This window comes from Cavia porcellus, unplaced genomic scaffold (assembly GCF_034190915.1).
Source record: "Cavia porcellus strain 051 isolate PalLab524CR breed Dunkin Hartley unplaced genomic scaffold, mCavPor4.1 scaffold_27, whole genome shotgun sequence".
Lineage (NCBI taxonomy): Eukaryota > Metazoa > Chordata > Mammalia > Rodentia > Caviidae > Cavia > Cavia porcellus.
This window is the reverse complement of record NW_026947510.1, coordinates 50767409-50789496: the sequence shown is the minus strand read 5'-3', so window position 1 is coordinate 50789496 and position 22088 is coordinate 50767409. Positions and strand designations below refer to the sequence as shown.

The 22088-nt window shown below is 41.0% G+C and overlaps 1 protein-coding gene across 3 annotated transcripts in view; it reads left to right on the top strand.

Moving 5' to 3' along the window:
• Itpr2 (inositol 1,4,5-trisphosphate receptor type 2) overlaps positions 1-22088 on the top strand; it is a 424566-nt gene that overhangs the window by 120996 nt on the left and 281482 nt on the right. For all 3 annotated transcript variants that reach the window (XR_010043892.1, XM_063238415.1, XM_063238414.1), the window contains exons 14-21: positions 3889-4030; positions 6809-6970; positions 11659-11831; positions 12930-13049; positions 13167-13352; positions 15110-15361; positions 15802-15946; positions 16888-17038. Coding sequence is in view for 2 of the 3 variants with exons in the window: in XM_063238415.1 (XP_063094485.1) it covers positions 3889-4030; positions 6809-6970; positions 11659-11831; positions 12930-13049; positions 13167-13352; positions 15110-15361; positions 15802-15946; positions 16888-17038 (1331 nt within the window). In the remaining variant the exon portion in view is untranslated. The remainder of the gene's footprint in view (positions 1-3888; positions 4031-6808; positions 6971-11658; positions 11832-12929; positions 13050-13166; positions 13353-15109; positions 15362-15801; positions 15947-16887; positions 17039-22088) is intronic.

The following is a 22088-nucleotide window of genomic DNA, read 5'->3' as shown; positions in this document are numbered from 1 at the left end:
GAAGGTCTTAGACTAGATCTATGTCCTGCAGCCTTGGGGGGTGGTTCTGACTCCCTCCCCCCAGCCCCCAGGAAGCTGAGGCCACAGCAGCATCATTTCCCTTGAATTTTGTGTGATCTTACTGCCGCTACATGAGCTGTCTTTTGTTTAGTATTCACCTGGTGCCATGGGCTTGAGATGCGGCTTAGTGGTGGAATGCTTGCCTTGTCTCCTGGTGCCTCTTTTTAAAAACTTGCCTTGATTTTAGATTTTCTAGTCATTTTGCCTTAGCTGTGTGGCCTGGGAGCTGCAGAGCACTAGATTTTAAAACCTTCCCTGATAGTATTTTATTTTGCAAGTTCAATTACTTTGCATTTGATAAATAATATATTGGACTCTTTCATATTTCTTCTTCCTTTAGTTTTTCTTTGCCTTCTACTTTTTTTTCTGGCTTTTTGTTTAAGCAAGTTTATCTTCTCCTAATTCTTCACATTACTTTTACCACTATTGGTTTAGAAACTTAGATCATATTTCCATTTTTTGGCAAGTGACCTGAAATTACTGATCATATATTTTGTCTCTGTGCTCTTTTTTAAACTTGAGGCTATTAATATTTCTTTCTTCCTCCTGTGGGAGGAAGATGCCTGAGCAGCTTTAATCACACACTGCACTTCTCCCCAGCCTTCTGGTAGCAGGTATCCACAACCACAGCTCTATGCTTCTTTTGTAAATTTTTATTTTATATTTGATGTACAACAAAGAATAGAAGCATCACAAATTATGATGCACCATCTTTTTTTCTTACTGAGGAATTTAGTTTCTAAACATTGTTTTCTAGGTTTTTTTTAGTTATATTTTAAAATAGTTTACCTCTTTCTCTATTTGCTTTTGTTTCTTCCATGTCATGTCTCATTGTGCTCTCCTAATGCTCATTCAGTAAAAGTCTGAATTGCCTCTAATCTTTTTCCCTTAGTTTTTGCGTACATGATAAATAAGAATGTCTTTCTTTTGCATCTATTTATTGTGTTTTGTGGTTTTTTTTTTTTTTTTTTTGGTCCTTGAGATTGAACCCAGGGCCGCACATATGCTATGCAGTTGTTCTCCAGTGATTTGATTGTTTTCTGGCATTTCATGTTGCTCTCGAGAAGTTTGCTAATAATTGGTTGATTGTACATATGATTGGGGGCCGGGGGTGGAACCCAGGGCCTCTCATGTGCTAGGCAGAATCTTTGCTACTGAGCTATACCTCCAGCAAGACTTGTTATTTTTATTGATAATAAATAAATTTTGGGGGTTGCCTCCACTGGTGTCCCTCAACTAGTTGAGGGCTAGATCGGATATTGAGGACTGAGGTTTCATGACCTCTGGTAACAGGAGGGATTAGTCACTGCAACTGTAGGTCCTATCGATTCGATTCCACTTCTTCCTCCCACTGCCACATAGCAGAGCCTGCATGAGGCCACTGAAGTTTCTGGTGATTTTTGAAGAGACAGAGAAGTCCTGCTTAGTCCCTGCTCTCAGGTCTGCATTTCTCACCACATGCTTTCAGCCTCTGTCACTCGGCCAGGGTTGAGCATTATCTCTACTCTTCACCTTATTCTTATTTTGTTCCTTATCCATGAAGCTTTTTCATATGTTTTCAAGCATTCTGTATCTGTTGGAAAAATATATTTTATTGACCGTTGCTGGACCCAGCAGAAAGTTGACAGCAAAAGTTTTCACTAAAAGAAAATTAGTTAAAATTGCATTCAGTAGAAAGACCCAACCACCCAGTGTAAACTTAACACTTAATCTAGACTGAAAACAAACCAGATTTTTCTCTTAGTCACAGTTAGGATCCTTGAGATGAAAGGACAAAAAAAACGCACAACAAAATTAAGGAAAAACAAACAGAATTTTAGCTTTCTTGGCCTTCCATTGTAGGAGGAGGTGAGCGCTGTGAATAGGGCTGATGTACAGGGGGCCTCAGAAAAGAGTTAAGGATTTTCATCATGATTCTGTGAACTGTCTCCAATTATCAGGGCAATCAGAAGGTTTTGAAGCAGGATAATCTCCAGTTGTCCAGAACACTGAACTTTCTTATACATCCAATTGCAATTATAGTTGCAGTAAGTGAAAAGGAATAGTAATAAATTTTAAAGGAAAATGCAAATATTTATGCTCAAATTGGACTTGCATTGAGCAGATGGGAATGAGATGAGCCTTAATCTTCGTTTGCTGAAGCAATCCAAGTTCAAAATATTGTTTGGTTTTTCTGGTTATGTTTTATTTTTTTGAGACAGGATCTTACTTTAAAGTTCACACTGGCCTCAGACTCATGGCAATCCTCCTGCCTCGGCCTCCTGAGTGCTGAGATTATAAGCATGCACCTCCATGCCTGGCTTGTCTTTTGTTTTAAGAATGTAGAATGATTTGTGTGACATTCAGTCACAATTTCAAAAGAGGTTCACACCACCTTTGATGCATGTGAATCGATTTTTGTATTTCTGTGGGTTGCCTTCTGAAATTAAACCTAAATATGTCTTGCTCTTACCAGCTAGACTTTTATTTTTCCCAAAATACTTGCTTAAAATTTAAATTAGCCATGCTAATGAAGCATAGAATTCCTGGAAGTTTGGAGTGGAGTTTATGATACCTGCAAGTCTGCTGAGCCTTCTCTCTGGCTGGCTAGCTTCTGGGTAATGGTCATGTCCTCTGGGTTGCATGCAGGTGCAATGTATTCCACACTTTTTTTTTTCTGGAATGGTTGAAGCTCTTCAATTGTAGTTTTTTTTATTGACAAGGTAATGGCTGATCATGCTAATGGCAGTGAGTGATTATGCTAACAGTATGTGGGTGGGGCTAATCTGAATCTTTCCTCCATCCTCCCATTTACCAACACAAACAGAAAATGGGGAAGAGCAGAGCAAGAAGGAGGAAGACAAAGTTCAGGAAGGAAGAATTTCCAGGACACTTCAGGGATTAACTACCACTGAAGTGCAAGCAGTAGCTATAATAATAACTAAAACGTAGAGTTACATGTGGAGCCGAGTGTTTGGTTTTTGAATACTTTGCTTTTATAGAATAGCTCTATTGGTCAGCTGCTCATTGGTGGGACAGAGTATCTGACATATACAGCTTAAAGAAGGTTTTTCCCAGCTCAGGGTTTCAGAGGTTTCAGGCCATAGTCACCCGGGACTGAGGCAGACACATCATGGTGGAGGGACATGGTGGATGGAAGCTGCCTACCTCATGGCAGCCAGGAACCTGTGCATATGGGAAGAGCCATAGAGGGAAGGGGCCGGGGACCAGATAGATAGTGCTCAAAGTCACATCCCCGTCACCCACCCAGACACACCCACATGCGTGCTTTACGAGTCTTCTAAGCGTCTCTCAAGCCAGTCAACCAAATGAACTATCACCACAGTTAATCCTGTTTATAACAATGTAGAATATTGATTTTCTAAAACACTCCAAGACTCTGGTGTTCTCTGCCTCTATTCACAGGTCGTGTAACTTTTTTCTGTGCTATCCAATAGGTAAATTGAAGGACTGCAAAGATTAGTTTGAGCTAATAGTAAAAAGTAAAATTTGCATGTAGAGATTTAGACGAATAACCATTTTCTTTTTAACAGAAATAGTCTGCTTTTGCCAGTAAGTCGTGGAGAAGCACCTGGTGGTGTTGTCTGAGGAGCTCATCTGTTGCTGGGGCTCCTGGAGCTTTGCTGTGTAATATTTGGTTAGACCTGGAGTCAGTAGAGGTTTGAGGAAATGGGAATATTATTGTTAAGGTTAAGGTAAACACTGACTTCATTAAATATTGTCTTTAGTTGACGAAAGAACTTTTTATAAAGTATTCTAAACTTTCCAGTGTTTTACTTCTTAAGTTTAATGAAAAAAATCCAAATTTTCTTTTTCATTTTATGATAGGTTTGTGACAAAATTGTTGGAGGACCTCATCTTCTTTGTCGCCGATGTGCCTAATAATGGACAAGAAGTCCTGGATGTGGTTATCACCAAGCCAAACCGAGAACGTCAAAAACTAATGAGGGAACAAAACATCTTGGCACAGGTGAATTTTTTTTTCCTATGATTAAATTTTCATATTTTATTTTTTGAATTAGAGCATCAGGAAAGTCTGTGCAGTAGACATCTATTGCTGTGTAACAAATGACCCCCCAAAGAGACACTTAATGCAGTCTGCGTGGCTTAAAAATCTTAAGTGTAATTTAGGTGAATGGTTCTTGCTCCAGGTCACTCATTGAGCCACAGTCAAGCTACCGGATAGGACCATGGTCTGCAGTCATCCCAGGGGAGCCTGGGGGAAGCTCTGCTGACTGTCAGCTCATTTACTGGAGTCTCTCACAGGGTCACATCAAGGCAAGGGATCCTGCTTTGTTTAGCAGAGAGGGATCCAAGAGAGTGCTAGACAGGGCACCGGACAGAAGTGGTAGGTAAATATAACATCCTATCATTTATACTGTGTTTGGTTAGAAGGAGTTGAGCATCCCTGTAACAAAGGTTGTTTCCCTCTGCAGCCCGTATTGAGTAGGTATGGAAGTATGTTGTTCCAACTAGGGATTTTTTATGGGAGGCAAAACAAGGTTGTTTCTTTCTATATTTTGTGGTAACATAGCTATGACGGTCTAATATTTGTATGGTGTTTAAAAGCCCAGGTTTTGGGATGGACCTCTGATAGAAAGAAGAGAGGAAGCTAGTACTTCTTGAGTAGTAAAGTGCCAAGCACTGTGTTGGTGATTTTTTGTATATTTTATCATTAGAACCTCAAAATATCCTCAAAGACATCTTGACTTCCACTTTTCCCTGTGAATATGCTAGCATCCAGAGAGAGCAAATGTGAATCTCTTCACTATAGAGATGACATTTGAACCTAGGTCAGATGATAAATCCTGCCATGCTGCTGGATTCCTTGGTGGGGGCTATTTTGAAGCTACTGTTTCTTCAGGCACTTAACACTGTGGTTCTATAGTGTGAAGTGTTAGCTGTATTCCCACAAGTAAACCAATCAATTCCTTTCCCGGTGGTCATTATTTCTTTATTAAGCCTAGCCCACAGTCTAGGAGAGGATTCCGGAAGGATGTGAATATTGGGAGGCAGACATCAAGAGGGTGCGTCCTAAAGGTACCTCCCACAGGACCCCCCAAATCCCCACAGAGTCAGACTGTCTCTAGAAACTGTTCTGGAAAAATGAATATCTAGGGGCTGGGGATTTAGCTCAGCAGCGTAAGTGCCTGCCTTGCAAGCGCACAGTAGTGAGTTCGATCTCCGGTACCCCTCTCCCAAAAAACAGAAAAAAAAAAAAAAAAAAAAAAAGAAAGAAAGATAAATATCTAGATAGAATTTCCAGGTGAACTTGGAAAGTGCCCTTTCCATACTCCATCTACTTCTTTCTTCCTCTTTAAGAAAATAGGGCTGTCTGCTCTTCAGTGTATAAATGCTCTGCACAATGTTCTAGATGTTTTTCTTGGCAAGTTTAGAGCTAATCCAATATTATATCTCCTGAACGTGTTCATAATATGCCATGAAATGGATTCACTTCCTAATAATATGCACATGCCTACCCTTATGTGTTCTCTTTATTCACTTTTGTGTTAAGAGCCAAAGAAGATACTGAAACATAAGAAGAATCATCTTATTAATAAACACGATCTTTTGAGTTGGGAAAGAAAAACAGCTGTTCGGTACTTAATATTGGTAGCCAGCTGTCTGCAAATAGAAGTCCTACTTTTTCTCAAATGGATGAAGAGGTTACAAATCTAGCAAAACAAAGTCTTTTCTGACATCAGCAATCCTTGCATAGAAGCTCTCTGATTTCAAGAACTTCCAGAAATTTGTACGATTTATATTGACATTTTAGCCAATATATGTCACATCTTTATGTCAGTGCTACAGAATGCAGTGTTTAGTAACTGTGCAATCATTGTAGAGAAGGGGTTACATTTCATGCGCTCCAAAGGCCAACTCTGTTCCACTTTGCTTTCCTGTGGTAATGCTCGGGCCCTTGGCTAAGTATTCTTTTATGGCGACTTACTCTTCCCAGGAGCTCATGTGCAGGTGATGCTACCTTCTGGTTTGCTGCTGAAAATTATATTGCTTAATGTTTTCTAAAACGCAGAGTAGACGTTGCTAACTGGTGACTTTCTTATAAGAATCTGGCTACCTGGCTCCTGCCACCTGCTCCTGTAGCTCCTTATTCGTTACACTGCAGTGCTGCTGATACATTTGTTGGTTTGGCCCTGTCTTTTCTTGCACATTCTGAACAGCAAATGAACTCTAAGAGGCTTGGTGTACTTGGGTGCTCTGATATTGGCTGCATATGAGCTTAGAATTATTATTTCCTCTTGTTAAACTGACCCTAGAAAGAGGTAAAGGCAATATTTAGCGTCAGTTTTCTGATGCAATTTTCACATACAAAGCAAATGTTCTGTTCCTATTACTTTGATTTTGGAAAGTTACAGAATGCCACAGAAGAAAAAAAACCACATAGAAATTGTATTTGAGTTTATGTGAATATATTTATATTTAACTTGGTATTGTTGAACATTCTCATGTTTCTCATTTTAATGAAATACAATACCTCACTATAATGAAGCATTTTATTTAAATAATGTTCCTGTTATTCAGTGTAGGAAACTCTCCTGGCAGTGTTTTTTAACTGTTCCTGGTACAATGTTCTTGCATCCTAAGTATTTTCCTCCTTTTATCTTATGTCTCCTTGAACGTTATAAAAATGTTTTTGAGTGCATGTTCTTATTTGTACAACAGTTAAAATAGATTGCAAGGCCCGCACCTCTGTTCCTGAGACTCTGGTTCTTTGTATCCCTGACAGGTATTTGGAATTCTGAAAGCACCCTTCAAAGAGAAAGCGGGAGAGGGCCCCATGCTGAGGCTGGAGGATCTGGGCGACCAGCGATACGCGCCCTACAAGTACATGCTGAGGCTCTGCTACCGGGTGCTGCGGCACTCACAGCAGGACTACAGGAAAAACCAGGTCAGAGGGGCCCTGCTCTTAACTCGGCTTCCTGTTTAAAGCATGGGCAGGCTTCTCTGGTTGCAATTGTAAAGGACAGAAAGTTCGGGAATGGGAAATTTCACCTTTTAATGACTTGTTTAATATTGGCAGCGCAGAAGAAGATGATCCGTACATATTTTTGTGCTCATGTACGTTATTTCTTCTTCCATGTAAAATGAGTCACTGGGCGAGGCTGTCGTGAGGGCTTATAGTGCATATATGGTGTTAGCTCCTGCTGTGCAGGAGGCGTGCTGGATCTGTTAGGGAAAGAGGAATGAGCCTTTTATTGGCTTGACAAACTTGCAAGGTATGGCTCTGCTACATATGGGCCTAGGAGTTTATTGTCTGATGGAAAAGATGTAACACGTGCATTTGTCTTAGTTACTTTTCTCTCATTGCTGAGGCAAAACCAACACTCAAAATGAAAGAAGGAAAGGTTTGTGTAACTCATGGTTTGCAGAGATTTTAGTCATAATCAGCTGGCTACAAACCAGGCTTAGATAGCATAACCTAACCCTAACCCCCCCACCCCCCCGCGCCCGCCTTGCACAGGCTGAGGATGTTTAATAAAGTAAAGACCCCGACTTCCTGCTGAGTCCCTTCCCCCTCCCCCTCACAGTATCTGGAGCCCTTTGAGATGGATCTAGGGAGGTGGTTTAAGGGTGGCAGAGGCTAATCGAATGTCTGTCAGATCTCATCTTAAAAAATCCAGGATATTTTGCATTGTGTTCAATAATGTAAATGTTTTACATAAAATCATTTAAAATTAATTATCGCTTGGTTCGCGGGTATGCAGGTTCCTCTTACTCCACGGAAGGGAAGAGCACATTTTCAGTATTTATTGAGTGCTTCTTTGTATCCAGCTAAGCAGTGTTTAGAAATTAACTCAGTTTAGTTGATGCTGAGATGAGGTGACGTTAACTTGCCCAGGTTTATAGGCTGCTTATTTTGGGGGAAGGGCAGTAGATTCTTGAGGATTGAACCCAAGAGTGTTCTGCCACTGACCTGCATTTCCAACCCCGCCCAAGGTGATAGTTGTAAGGATGAATTCAGTGCACACACTCATGCTCTGAGTCAGCACACTTGTTTCTCAGGAGCCTGAAGGTATTTTGGCAAGAAAGGAAAAGCTTTGCTTTAGAAAAGAATGTTAAAAAATGTTGGCTTTGAGATTCTGTTTATAGCTTAAGAAAGGTCTAAAAGAATGTATAAAATAATCAGGAACTAAATACCATGACTAGAGAAGCAAGAGATGTAATGTAAGCAAATTCTTAAGTGTTTTCTAATATGAGATTGGTGATAGATGTCTCTTTCCAACTGAAAACGGTGTCACTAGAATTATGCTTTGCAAGTTCACTAAAGTTGTTTGTCTTTGAGGGCAAAAACTTAAGTCCCAGGAGGGTCCATTGACAGACCTTCAGGCATCCAGAGAGTCAGGGTTGGGGAAAGAAACTCCCACCCTCCCAGCTGTCTGGTAGAGTTTGTAGTCTCTAAAATCAAAGAATGAATTTCACCACAGAGGTTAGGACCAGAATATACTCACTGAGAGAAAGAAAGCTTCTGTCTGAGAGAGAGACAGAAAGGGTCCCAAGTGTGTTGCCAAAGACTCTGTCATTTCAAGGGACTTTATAGATTATAGAGCAAAATTACAAAGTGAGACAGTCTCAGGTGGGGGAAACATGGGAGCTTGCAAGGTGGGCTTGAGGCGGGACAGAACCATGGTCAACCAGTTGTTCAGGTAAAATTGATTAACTCGGGAACATCAATGGGGAAGCCAGTCATGCAGCAAGCGGGCATGCATAAAGAGCAGTGACTCTTCCTGTGGGGGGTTAGGATGGTGACTCCTGGCTTCCTCAGGGTGACAGAGACCCATTTAGCCTATCAATCCCTGATGCTTATCTTTGGGAAGTATGTGGGTGCATTTGTTTGATCCTTTGTCTTGAGGTCTGGCCCACGGAGGAGGTGTCTATTTCCCTCACAGTTTCAAGGTGTCTGGTCTTCTGCACTGGCTGCTTCGAGGGCCCAGCCCTGTCTGACTGCTTATAACACTGTCAGCTGCCTGTAACAGTACTGATATGAGGGGGCCAGGGTATTCGGTGGAGGTCTGGAGTGAGGCCACTCAGTGTATTTTCCCTGTCTTCATTTCTTTCCTGAGTCCAGATGGTTTTGTTTTCTGCTGTTTCCAATATCCATGGACCACTGTGGTGCAAAAATATTAATTAGCAAATTGTAGAAATAGGTAATTCTAGAAGTAGAGACTTACTTTACTTACCCAGGTACCTAGCACACAAAGCTATCATTTTAAATAATGATGCCACTGTCCTTGACCAGACAGGGTGTCACTCCACTCGTACAAGTAGTACTGGATTATAGAGAATGAAATTTACAGAGAAAGATCCACCGCTCTGCAGAGCTTCCCGAAAGCCCAGGCGCAGTGGATCACTGCTGTGACAGGGTGCTGAAGCTTTGTCCTTCATTTCTGCAGCCTGGCCAGGGCTTCAGTGCCCCATCTCCTTGGGCTTGGTTGTTCTGCTGGTTCCCTGTGGAGTCCAGGCACCCCTGTGTTTGCTGATGTCCTTTCTTGGTTTCTCCAGGTCTGGCGTGCTCAGTTCCCCCATGTCTTAGTCTTAGCTGCAGATTTGCCTAGTATGCTGATATGCACATAATTTCTGCTCTGAATGCACGCGCGCGCGCGCGCGCGCACACACACACACACACACACACACACACACACACACACTTTCTGTGGGCGATCTCCTGCCTCCTCTCCTCTCCCTGAGAGGTAGATCACTGAGCTGACAAAGGGACAAAGGGTCCCTGGAGTCCACTGAAGGTCGGATTTTAATTCCCCTCACTCTCTCCTTTATGCTGTAACTGCATCTCAGCAATAACTGAGAAACTGTTGTGTTTCATTTCTATTGAATTAAGTGTTTTGTGTTATCTATAACACAGCGCTCTGATGTGTTTTAGAAAAAGATTTCTATAATATAGGCAGAAAGACCTCCTACATTTTTGCTTAATGACCTAATTTTCTTTTACACTTGCTTGTATTTTATAGCTCTAACAGAGAAGTCACTTATGATATAATGTTCTAATGTTCTCCAGGTCTTTAGAATTGAGTTTCTGTTTACTATTATTTATATAATTTGATAATACCTCTAATTTAATGTAATTATTTATTAACATCTTGGATGTTTGCCTTACACCAGAATATGATTACAGTAGTTTTATAAGTGTGTAAATCAATATAGATTTTTAAAATGACACACTAACAGGAGACATTTACTTTACTTAATTAGCTACCCAATGCACAAAGCCATCATTTTGAAAGGCCACACAGATGCTGCTGGGAATATAATTAGATTTGTGGAACTGATACCATTTTCAAGGAATAGATGTGTTCCAGTAAACTGTACCTAAGGTGAAATCCACTTTCTAACCAATAAATTCTGCCATTATGGAAACACAAATACACTTCCAAGGAGAATCTCTAAGACAGGGGAAGCATTTAATTATGGAAGGATTAAGTCCACTAGTTCTGTGACTGTAGGAGATATGCTACTTGAGTATAGAATGGTAAATACGAACAACAGTGGGTTGAAATATAAGAAGCAGATGAAATAATGCATGAAAGTGACCTTTCTTTGCTGTTAGAATAACATTTTTGCCCTTTGCCGTGGCTCACAACTCACAGGATTCAGTGGCTACCTTTTCTTTATAGACTACAGTAAGCTCAGTTCCATTACCCCAGGGCCTTTGCACCTGCTACTTCTACTAAAGCCAGGGAGCTTTCTCCAGGGTTTCCCATGGCTGCTTCTTATCATCATTTCCACTCTTGCTCATATGTCACTTCGTTGGCATCTCCCATCTAATGTCACTTTTCCCCATCCTTCTGCTTGTGTCATATCACTTATCAGTGTGTAAAATGATGGTGTTTATTTGCTCATTCACTGCTGTTTGTCTCAGTAGGAGGCAGAGCTTCTGAGAATTCATCAATCTTTCATGCAGCTGTATCCCTAGCTTCCCAGTGCCTGGAATATTTGAGGTTTTTAGATAAGATTTATTGGATGAAGGGATCTGATTAATAACACGGCTAATTATATTATGTTATTTGAAGGCTTTTAATGATGAGAAATGTGCTCAATTTTTACCATTATTTCTCAAAAAAAGATCTTACAGATCACTGTAGTATACGTTCAAGAAAGAAATCAACTCAAATTCACCTTTAGGTTTTAGCATAGATCTTGTGCCTTATGAATAAAATATCAGGCAGTCATTTCTCCTTTTTTTTTTAATTTTGTCAAAATCCTTGGTCAGGACTTTCAGTGAGAGTTAGCAGGACCTCTGTGAGGCTGATGAAATCCTAAGTAACCATGTTGTAAAAACTTGTTATGTCAATTAGAATAATTTTTGTTTTTTCTTCTTACATGAATACCCATATAAAAAATCATTTCTAGGAACAAAATTCTTTTGCATGATTTGATTTACATGCATGTTTTCATGTGCTTCCTCAAAAAGCTCTATGCATGGAAGATTTCCCTGCTTTTCTTTTGGAAAAAAAAATTTTCTAGTGAGTTACCTGTGCTGAATAAATCACTGCACCTTGGTCTTCATGGAAGCCGTACCTCCGGAATCTTGGGCAGCGCCCTGACAGTCTTGCTTCTTCGCAGGAGTACATCGCTACGAATTTCTGCATCATGCAGTCCCAGATTGGCTATGATATTTTGGCAGAGGATACCATCACAGCTTTGTTGCACAACAACAGAAAACTACTAGAGAAGCACATCACTGCAAAAGAAATAGAAACATTCGTCAGCTTGCTCAGGAGGAATCGAGAGCCAAGGTTCGAAGTGGTTCCCGCAGTGCTGTTTTCTACGGGGGCTGGCAGCTTTCGGTTTTATTTGGAGAACAGTTAAAAGTTAGGATTCTTGCGTAGTGCTGACTTCCGTGGACAGACTGTGTTGGGTTTATTCCCATAATAACTACCTATAATAAAGAGTTATTACCTTGTGGGAGATCATAGTCCTTTATGGACCTATTTGTTTCTTTGTTTTCTTGGTGTTGGCTTTGAGCCCAGGCCCTCACGGCGAGGCAGGTAAGTGCTCTACCACTGAGCTATAATCTCTAGATTTATATTTAAATGTATTTGATATATGGTTTCTGAAGTATATTCACATGCATCATCTTATTTACATAATGCACATTCTCTTGAAGTATACTGATTATTTATTTGGTGTTTGGTGCTGGGAATCGATCCGAGGTCCCCAAGCATATTCAACACACACTCGAGCACTGAGCTATGTTACCTATCTCTGAGAAAAGACAAATTGAAGCCCAAAGAGCAGCCTGCCCAGGAATACCCTAGTAGTTAGAAATACAATGCAAAGTGAAGGGTGTCTGGTTTTCCTTTGATTGCAGCATGCTGTCTTACCTGGGAGAAATCAATGCAAAGAAACCAAGCACTTTGATCAAATTTTCTTACCAAACTACAGCAATAAATGCTAGAGGGCAGGAAGGGGCCTTCCGCCTGACCAGGACGTGATTGCTTTGCTGGAGCATTGTCTATAGACCTTTTTTACTCTGGACAGTATTGGCTTTGGTCTGCTTTTGTTTTGCTATTCAATTCTGGGGACTCACATATTAGGACAGATAAATGATTTTTTAAACGTAAGTCACCGTGCTGTGGGATTAATGGCCCCAGACAAACAGAAGCAAACATTTCCTGTGTGAAATAAGATTTCTATTAGTTAAAAAGACTTAATCCTTTAATTTGTGTCTAATAACACACTAGACGGCACCTAAGAAAAATGTTGTGTGGGAATAATATTAAAATATGTTAAAAGAAATTTCTTTTGTTCTGTTCCAATTGGCATTTTCGTTGTGATGGTTTTGTAAAATGTTTTGTCTTAATGTTCACTTTAGTTTTTCTTTCTCTTGCCAGATTTTTGGATTATTTGTCAGATCTGTGTGTGTCTAATACCACCGCCATCCCTGTCACTCAGGAGCTTATCTGTAAATTTATGCTGAGTCCTGGCAATGCTGACATTCTCATCCAAACTAAGTAAGATAACGCAGACATCTGTCTTCTATTCATTGTTTTAATAAGCATTGCATTTTTAAATCTTAGACTTGAAAGTATGCTTCTTGATAGATTTTTGCATGTGTTCTTGATTTCAAGGCTGGTCTCCATGCAAGTAGACAACCCCATGGAGACCTCCTTCCTCTCGGATGACATTGATGAAGAAGAGGTTTGGCTGTACTGGATTGATAGCAACAAGGAACCTCATGGCAAAGCTATCAGACATCTGGCTCAAGAAGCAAAGGAAGGCACCAAAGCAGACTTAGAAGTTCTTACCTATTACAGGTTGAGTATTGTAGAAATTCATCACCTCCCATCCTCATGAGAGTTGATTCTCAGATACCTTTAAAAGTGAACTATGAGCAGAAAATTTAAAGTCACATCTGTGAAATGGGTTCGTGAACAATATAGGAATCCAAGCAGCCAAATTGATAAATTTGAAATTTAATTAGCTAAGTTGAGAGACCCCTGTTTCAGAGTCCCACTGAGTAGCACTGAATTGGAAAGTTACAAAGCTTTTAAAACAGAAAACCACAAAAAAGACATCTTGTTGGAAATAATGTAGCTAGAATCTTACATTAATTTTTGGTGGACACCTGTATCCTGCCTCTTTGTTGAGCAGGTTAATTTTTCTCTTGTGGGTGCAGCTCATTCTGTTTTTCTCATGGGATTGTACTATGAGTAATTTTCCATTCTCCTGAGTCAAATATAGGACACTAGTTAAATGCAGGGTTCAAGATGGCGTCAGTGATGCTAAGCTACAACAATCAGAACTAGGGTAGCTGAAATGGAGTTAAAATATTCAAGATGAATATTAATGCCTGTGCTTTCCACATATACTATTTGCTATTTCCTGATTTTTCTACTTAGTTTGAAATTTGTGGGGAGCATGGGATTTGTTCCTGTTATTGATTGGAGGAGAGACCAGTTAGATGTAGGTCACAGATGGAGAGGTGGAATTGGGGCTGAGGCCTCAGGTAGCTCAGCATAGGTTAGTGTAATGTGGCAATGAATACGTGCTGGGCTGGGGCTTCAGAGGAGCTGGTGTACAGTTATAAAAGTCCGCTAAAGGTGGTTGGTTGCCCTAGTCATTTTTCTATTGCTGAGGCAACGTACCTGACCTTTGCAATTTAAGAGAGAGAGGTTTATTTTGGTTCGTGGTTTCAGTGAATGGTTTGCTGGCTTCGAGGTGGAAATGACATAGTGTAGGCTCATGGTGGAGGAAAAGATGCTAAACTCTTGGTCGCAGCCAGGAAGCCGAGAGAAGGGAGGATCAAGGGACTAGAAGATATCCTTGTAGGTCACCTCCAGTGATCTATCTCCAACCAGGCCCCACCTCCGGCACATTCTGATGAGTACAGTGCCCTTATGTGCCAAGCACCTGCCGCACACACACCCAGAATTTGGGGGAAAAGGTGGCATTTTAAATACACTGGTCACTATATTGGGAGCAAGAACCTGCCTGGCATCTTTGAGTTTAAGGTATACAAAACCAAGAGAGAAGCCCTTGCTTGGGCCAGGTTGACCCCAAATTGCAGGAATCAGAGAACTGCAGGGAATTTTTTGTTCCCTGGTGTCTTCACTTACAGCAACAAAAGTGAAGCTGATTCTCAATCTCAGAGCCAAAGAGTCCAACGTACCAGTGCCAAGTGGACTCATCACGGTGCTTTGGGAGCTGTGTGTAGCTGCCAGAGTCCCCAGATGAGTAAAGCTCAGGGAGCAGGATGCTTTCATGTGAGCCACTGTCCTTGGCCCTCTGGCTTAGTGTATTTGTAATCCTAGGAAGCTGAGAGCCCAGTGACACTGTCCTCCAGAGATCTGTCACTGCAGCAAGTAACATAAGTCATAACGAAGGGGCATAAAGGCTGCTTCATCTCTGCATTGTCATTTGGTCACTTGACCTACTTCGAGAACAATTACACTCAGTGTCAAAAAGACTTAGAAGTGCAGGTATCATTAAACAGAGTCCCTGATTGGTGCTGAGATGTTTAAGCACACTGTCTAGATAAGACAAGTAATGCTCTGTGTTTAACATTTTTAAGGTACCAGCTAAACCTCTTTGCAAGAATGTGCTTGGATCGCCAGTACCTGGCCATCAACCAGATTTCTACACAGCTGTCTGTGGATTTGATCCTGCGCTGCGTGTCGGATGAGAGTCTGCCCTTTGACCTCCGAGCATCTTTTTGTCGCCTCATGCTTCACATGCACGTGGACCGTGATCCCCAGGAGTCCGTGGTGCCCGTTCGCTATGCCAGGCTCTGGACGGAAATCCCCACAAAGATCACGATTCATGAGTACGTTTGGAAATGTTTCGCAAGGCTTTTTACATGGAGTAGGTGTTCTTAAGCTCAGGCATCTTTAATTTTGAAATGAAATCCAGAAGCACTTGGGTTTTATCACTAAAACTGTTCATTGTTCCAAGTGCAAACGGGATACACTTTTCTGGAGGTTACAATGACTACTTTTAACAGATAGAAACTTCTTTTTAGAAGCCAGTACAGAAATAATAATGGGTATCCATTTGGTGAATGCTTGATATTATGGCTGGCTTTGATTTATGGTCAGGTGTTAGCTCATTCCACTATAGACCCATTTTATAGATGCGTATGTCACATGTAAAAAGTTAAACATTCATTCAAGATTACAAGCCTGGAAGTTAGACTGTATATAATAGTTTTCATCTTTTTAGGTGATTAAAACCAATTTAACTTGTTGTGTCTTCTTGGCTTTCTAGGTATGATTCTATCACAGACTCTACCAGAAATGACATGAAAAGGACATTTGCGCTGACCATGGAATTTGTTGAAGAATACTTGAAAGAAGTTGTAAACCAGCCTTTTCCTTTTGGTGATAAGGAGAAAAACAAACTGACATTTGAGGTATCTTAAAACAGATATTCTTGAAGTCATTCAATGTTCCCTGTCAAAATGTTCCTCTGTTACTATTTAGGATGTTTTGGTAACTGGGTAGTTTAGTTCACGAAGGTCAGATTTTTCTGGACCATTGCTTAAATATAGATTGAAGCTTTGATTATACTTTGCAATAAAATAGTTTGTTTTAATTATCTATTAGAAATTGTTTTCCTGATTTTTTATTTCATATATGTAGGCTTTATTAGTTATATTTACTGAAGAAAGACAGTTTTGCAGACTTTATATTATGTTTGGATACTTCATTTTCATGGAGGCAATGCTTCTTAGTGTCCTTAACTAAACTAAAATACTTCCATTGTACTATTATTATGGGGATTTATTGCCAAACTAGAGAGACTGTGCTATTATTTGACACCTGTTATATTAGCTACCTATTGATGTGTGACATGCTACTCCAAAGAACAATACCAGAAACCAACAAACATTTATTGTGTCATAGTTAATAGGGGTCAGGAGCCCGGGAATACTGTGGCTGGATGATACTCAGACTTCATATGGCCAGAGGCATCCAGAAGTCTACAGACATATATACGAATAATGAGCTTACATTTCTGGGGAAATGTCATGAATTATATTTAGTAAAGTAATTTACCCATTTATTATGAGGTGTCCTACCAACTTCAGTGAGTTAGTATTTCATTAAGAAGTAAACAATTCTAGTGTAAACTTCTTTATCCACTTTAAAGTAGCCAGCATCCTCTGCATGAGTTACAGGCTGGAGTAAATCACAGTTTAAGCAATGGCTTTTGTAAAAATTTTAATTCCTGGGGTTTTAGAGAATTATGAAGTTTAGAAATACCTGAGATTGTTTTTGGAAGGTGCTCATTTCAACTCCTGATATGCTTCTTTTCTTTTCCACCATCTCCCTCTCCTTTTTTGAAATTAAGGTGGTCCACCTGGCTCGGAATCTCATCTACTTTGGATTTTATAGTTTTAGCGAGTTGTTGAGGCTGACGCGAACACTCCTGGCCATCCTGGATATTGTACAGGCACCCATGTCATCCTATTTTGAAAGATTAAGTAAATTTCAAGATGGAGGTAAGAGCTTTTGAGAAACGTTATAATAGTTTTGTTGTTAGATATCAACAGAGAAGTGGTGATCAACATGCATCTACTCAAATATTGTAAAGTGCCTGCAGAAAATTAAACCTGTGTTAGGAGTGAGTGGTAACACAGATGAATTTACAAACATACTTTTCTGTTTTTAATGCTAAAAATTTGAAAGACAGCTTCTATGAGACTCAATTCCATCTTCAGCAACTAAAATAGTGATTAATCTTCTGGTGAAAGTACTGTGCGTTAAAAGGCTAAAAATACCTTGCTGTTTGTGATCCTCTTGTTATGTGTTATTGGCTGGCGGCACATTGGAGCTGGTTGCAGAGGCGTGGGAGAGCAGGCAGCTGAGGGTCATGCGAGGGAGGTGAGCAGATGTACACAATATATTTAGTGGACTTACAGTTGTGACCGCCATAATGCAATACAATTATTTTATACTGGTGATTGTCTTACACTGGATAGATCACAGTGCCTGAGATAGAGAAGTGTTTAGCAGAGGTATGTTGAGGAATCTCCCCAGGATGTGCACCTGTAAGAAGGTGAGGATGGTAGGGTTGGGGAGACAAGAGAACCCAGTCTTCAATGTAGTTATAACTGAGACCTACGGGAGTTCTAAGCTGGCAGGGCCCCTTGGGGGTGTCACACATTAAAAGCTTTGTGTTTTGCATCAGCCAGCCACTGGATGCCCATGGAGAGATGGTATAAATTTGAGTCAGGCAGTTTTCTCTGGCCGTTAGTCATGCACTTGCAAGGCCAGTGCTGTAGTCAGGGGTTACAAGGAGAACAATTATATACAGGACACAGAATTTTTATTTTGTGATGGTCACCCAGAGTTAAATACAAGAAAGTGCAGGAAATGCATCCACAATGCCAAAGACCCAGAATATTCAGCCAAGGCCCTGGATCCCATAACAATGTTCTGCATGAGTCCAGCTGAAGACCTAGAGCCCATGACAGTGCCTCCCATGAGTCCAACTGAAGGCCCAGAGCCCACAATAAGAACTCATGCAAGTGTGTGTTATGGATCTGTACTACCCAAGGTCTATGCCAGCGGAGGGAAGGAGCTGTGCCAGGAGGTTGAGGGTTCTACACTGGAGATGAGAAGCAATGCTCAAAATAAGACCTGAGCTCCCCTGAAAAGTACCACAGCCACCCTCAGCAACAAAGAGGTCCTGAGCTCCTCCGATGGTAATGGCTGAGTCTATATTGGGGAAGCCAGCATGATAAGCGTTTCCAGGAGAACCCATGGCTCAAACAGCAACACATAGGAGAACCCACAACACCTCACTCTTCCTCTCCATGTCTCCTTTTAGGCTGGCAACTTTCCTCAGGTGGGCCATCCACACTCAGCACCATGCCGATTTAATTCAGCTGGTGTCAAGTTGACCACTAGTTTTTAATCCATAGCAGCCAAGAAATTAGGGAAAGAGGTATCTCATAGTGGGCAGGGATGGGGCACAGGAGTGTCCACTGTGGCATCTGCTACAGGTTAAACAAGGTGGAGCCAGCACTATGGTTTGGATCTGGATGTTCCTGCAAACCTCACGTGTTGATGGCTTGGTCAGGATGGGACCTTTGAAAGGTGATTCCATCACGAGGTCTCTAATTCAAACTGATGGATTTGTAATTCGCCGGTGTTACTGAGCTAAACCAGGCACTGAGAAGGTGGGGCCCGTGGGAAGCGGTGGGTTGGGGAATGTGCCCTTGGGGACCACATCTTGTCCTCTGCTTCTGTGCTCCCTCTGCTAGGTCCTGGTCGCGGTGAGGTGAGCAGCTTTGCTCCTGTGCACCCTCCCGCCTCACTGTGGGCCCGCAGCGTGAACCAGCTGAGTATGGACTGAAGCCTCTGAGACCCTGAGCCAAAACAGACCTCATCTCCCTTAGCTGGTTACTCTTAGGGCTTTGTTTTGTTTTATTTCCTATACGGGGAACTGGATCCAGGGCTTTGGCACTGAGCTATATCCCCTCCTCCGCCCCCCACCTTTAATTTCTTTTTTATTTTCAGACAGGGTCTCACTAAATTGCTAAGTTGCCCAATATGGACTTGAGCTTTTGATCTCTCTCTCTCGGCCTCCCAGAATGTTTGAATTACAGGCCTGCACTACCAGGTCTGGCTTATTCTTAGGTATGTTATCACAGAAATGGAAAATGGACAAAAACGAGAAGTCTGACTTCATATATAAGAAGAAATATCTGATTAGGAATTACACATGGGGCACTTCCAGAGAAGCTGAAGTAATTAATTGCCACTACCTCTGTCTCAGTCCCTTTAACTTCTTCCAAAAAGCATTGTACAGATCAGAAGCAAATGAAACCACTTAAGTCCCTCATCATGAGCCTAAGTAAAAACCAGAGAATAGCACAGACTTCAGTTACTGTAAGTAGGAAAATGGACATCTGTTATCAGGAGAGCTGCCTTCCAAGCTGCCATGGCAGGCCACAGGCCACAGAGGGGCAGAGGCCATTGTGTGAAAATCACTCTCAGACAGAGAAAGTGGAAAACAATGAAAAAAAAAATCCAGGTAGGTAAGAACACCAGCTCCAGAGGAAGGGACGTAGAATACCCTTGAGACCATAATGCCCATAAGCAAAGTGGATCAGACATAGAAGGTTAAATATAACACAGTTTCTCTTGATGAGAAATCTGAAATATAAGTAATTTAAAAAGCAAAATAAAAGAGATAATAGGAAACGGAACTAGACTATGTGGCCATAGGGTGGGGATCTAAAGATGGGAGTATGGGGGTGGGGAGAAAGGGGAGATAAAAAGGATCAAGATGCCATATGTATGTGCATCGGGTCCCCAAAAGACCTGGCTTTGTTGTGTGCCACCAAAAATCCACCATGAGACATCACCTGCAGAACGGCTATTATAAAAAAGACAAAAGATTGCAAGCCCTGCTGAGGATATGGAAAGAAGGAAAATTTTGTACACTGTGGGTGACAATGTAAATGAATACAACCATTAGGGAAAGCAGTATGGAGGTTCTTCAAAAAACTAAAAATGGAAATAGCAACCCTGCTGAGTATTTACCCACAAAGGAAAATAAAAAGCATGCTTCCAGGAGTGGTCAGTCTTAAAAGTAGGGAGAACCACTTTGCCAGTGTTGTGAAGGAACAGGAAGCAAGATGGGGACATCTCGGACACCACAAGATAAAAGAAAGTCAGGAAAGGAAGGACTTACAACTCCCTCCTTGCCCACCACTAAAAGCCACTTTAAAGGAACTGCGCTTCACGCCTCTGGCAGGAGGGGGAGCTCGTGAACCAGAGATCTCGTGAATCAGCTCTTCCCAGCAGCCATACGTGTGAACTGTGTAGGTGTCTCCAGGTTTTGTCTCTGTGCAAGGGCTGTGAGATCCAGACAGACTGCAAAACCCAAGCATCGCGGTTGCTGGAAACTCCTCTCTGAAAAGCAACCATGAAACAAAGGAATATAGAAAACGGCACTGCAAATGGTATGACAATTCTTCCAAGCAAACGTTGGTTTATGGAAAACGCTTTGAGACATAAGTTCCCAGTCTAAGATCAGAAATAGACCAGAGAGTCAGGAATAAGTGAAGATTGGATGAACTCAGGAAAGAAATAGAACAAAATAGTCATTGTCTATATTTATTTATTCTTAGAAATGCAGGCTATATTATGAGGGGTGCAGGGGAGAAGAGGTTTGAATGCAGGCTCTTGAGGGCCATTGAAGAGAGGTGGTGAATAATGAAAAAAAGGTTATGACATAAAGAAGACAATAACAAGGGTCAGAGGCAAAGAGGAGCCAAGAGATGAACAAGTGGAGTCCACGAAGCAGAAACGCAAGGCCATGAAACAGAATGGGAATTTAAAATTACACTCCACGTCTCTTTAACAAGTGGTTCTGGGAAAACTGGCTGCCCTCATGCAGAAGATGAAATCTAGACGCATCTTTTGGTAAAGTCAAATAAAAACAAAGCAAAGATCTAAATCTTAAAATAGAAACACTTGACCTGCCGGACGATGACCAGGTAAAATTATGGAAGACATTGTCGTAGTCAAGGACTTTCTGCACAGGAGTCCAGCTGTATGAGAAACAGCACCAAGAACCAACAAATTGGATCATATCAAATTAAAAAGTTTTTGCACAGCGGAGAAAACAACAAGCAGGGTGAGGAGACAACCTACAGAATGGAGCCACCTGCTCCACAAACAAAGAACTAGTATCTATAATGTATAAAAATACTAAAAATTAATTAGACCCTCTCCCCCAAAGATCAAATCAAATAATGGGCAACTAAAATGAACATAGACTTCTCAGAAGTACAAATGTCTTATCAATGCATGAGAAAATGTTTAACCACTCTGGCCATTAGACAAATGCATATTAATGTCGAAATTTCATGTTACTCTGGAAAGAATGGTGATCATCAAGAAATCAAATAATAACAAATGCTGGTGAGGCTGCATTTATTGTTGGTAGGAATGTAAATCAATACAACCACTATGGGAGTTAGTATGGAAGAGTCTTCAAAAAACTAAAGTTAGAAATTCCATTCAACTCACCTATTCTTTTCTTGGGTATCATCCTTAAATATGGAAGATACATCCTCCACAGTGAAGCATATGTGCTCATGTTTACAGCAGCACAATTCATCATAGCGAACTCTTGGAAGCGTCTTGTATGTCCATCAGCACATAAATAGATTAAGAAAATATGGTATCTATGTGCTGTGGAGTACTAGTCTTCCATAAAGAGCAATAAACTTGTGTCACTTGTAGGAAAATGGATGCTTCTCGAGACCATAATCTTTAGATTTCTTTTTTTTTTTTTTGGTACCAGAAATTGAACTCACAACCTTGCACCTGACAGGCAGGTGCTGTGCCATTGAGCTATATCTCCAGAGAGACCATAACCTTAAATGAATCAGACACGCAAGTTAAATATCACACGGTACTCAAGATACAAATAAATAGGATAAAAAATAGATCACAGGAAGTAGGGAGATAGATCTTTTGCAAATAGTAAAAGTACCAAGAATAGAGGGAAGGGAATTAAAAAGGGAAGGT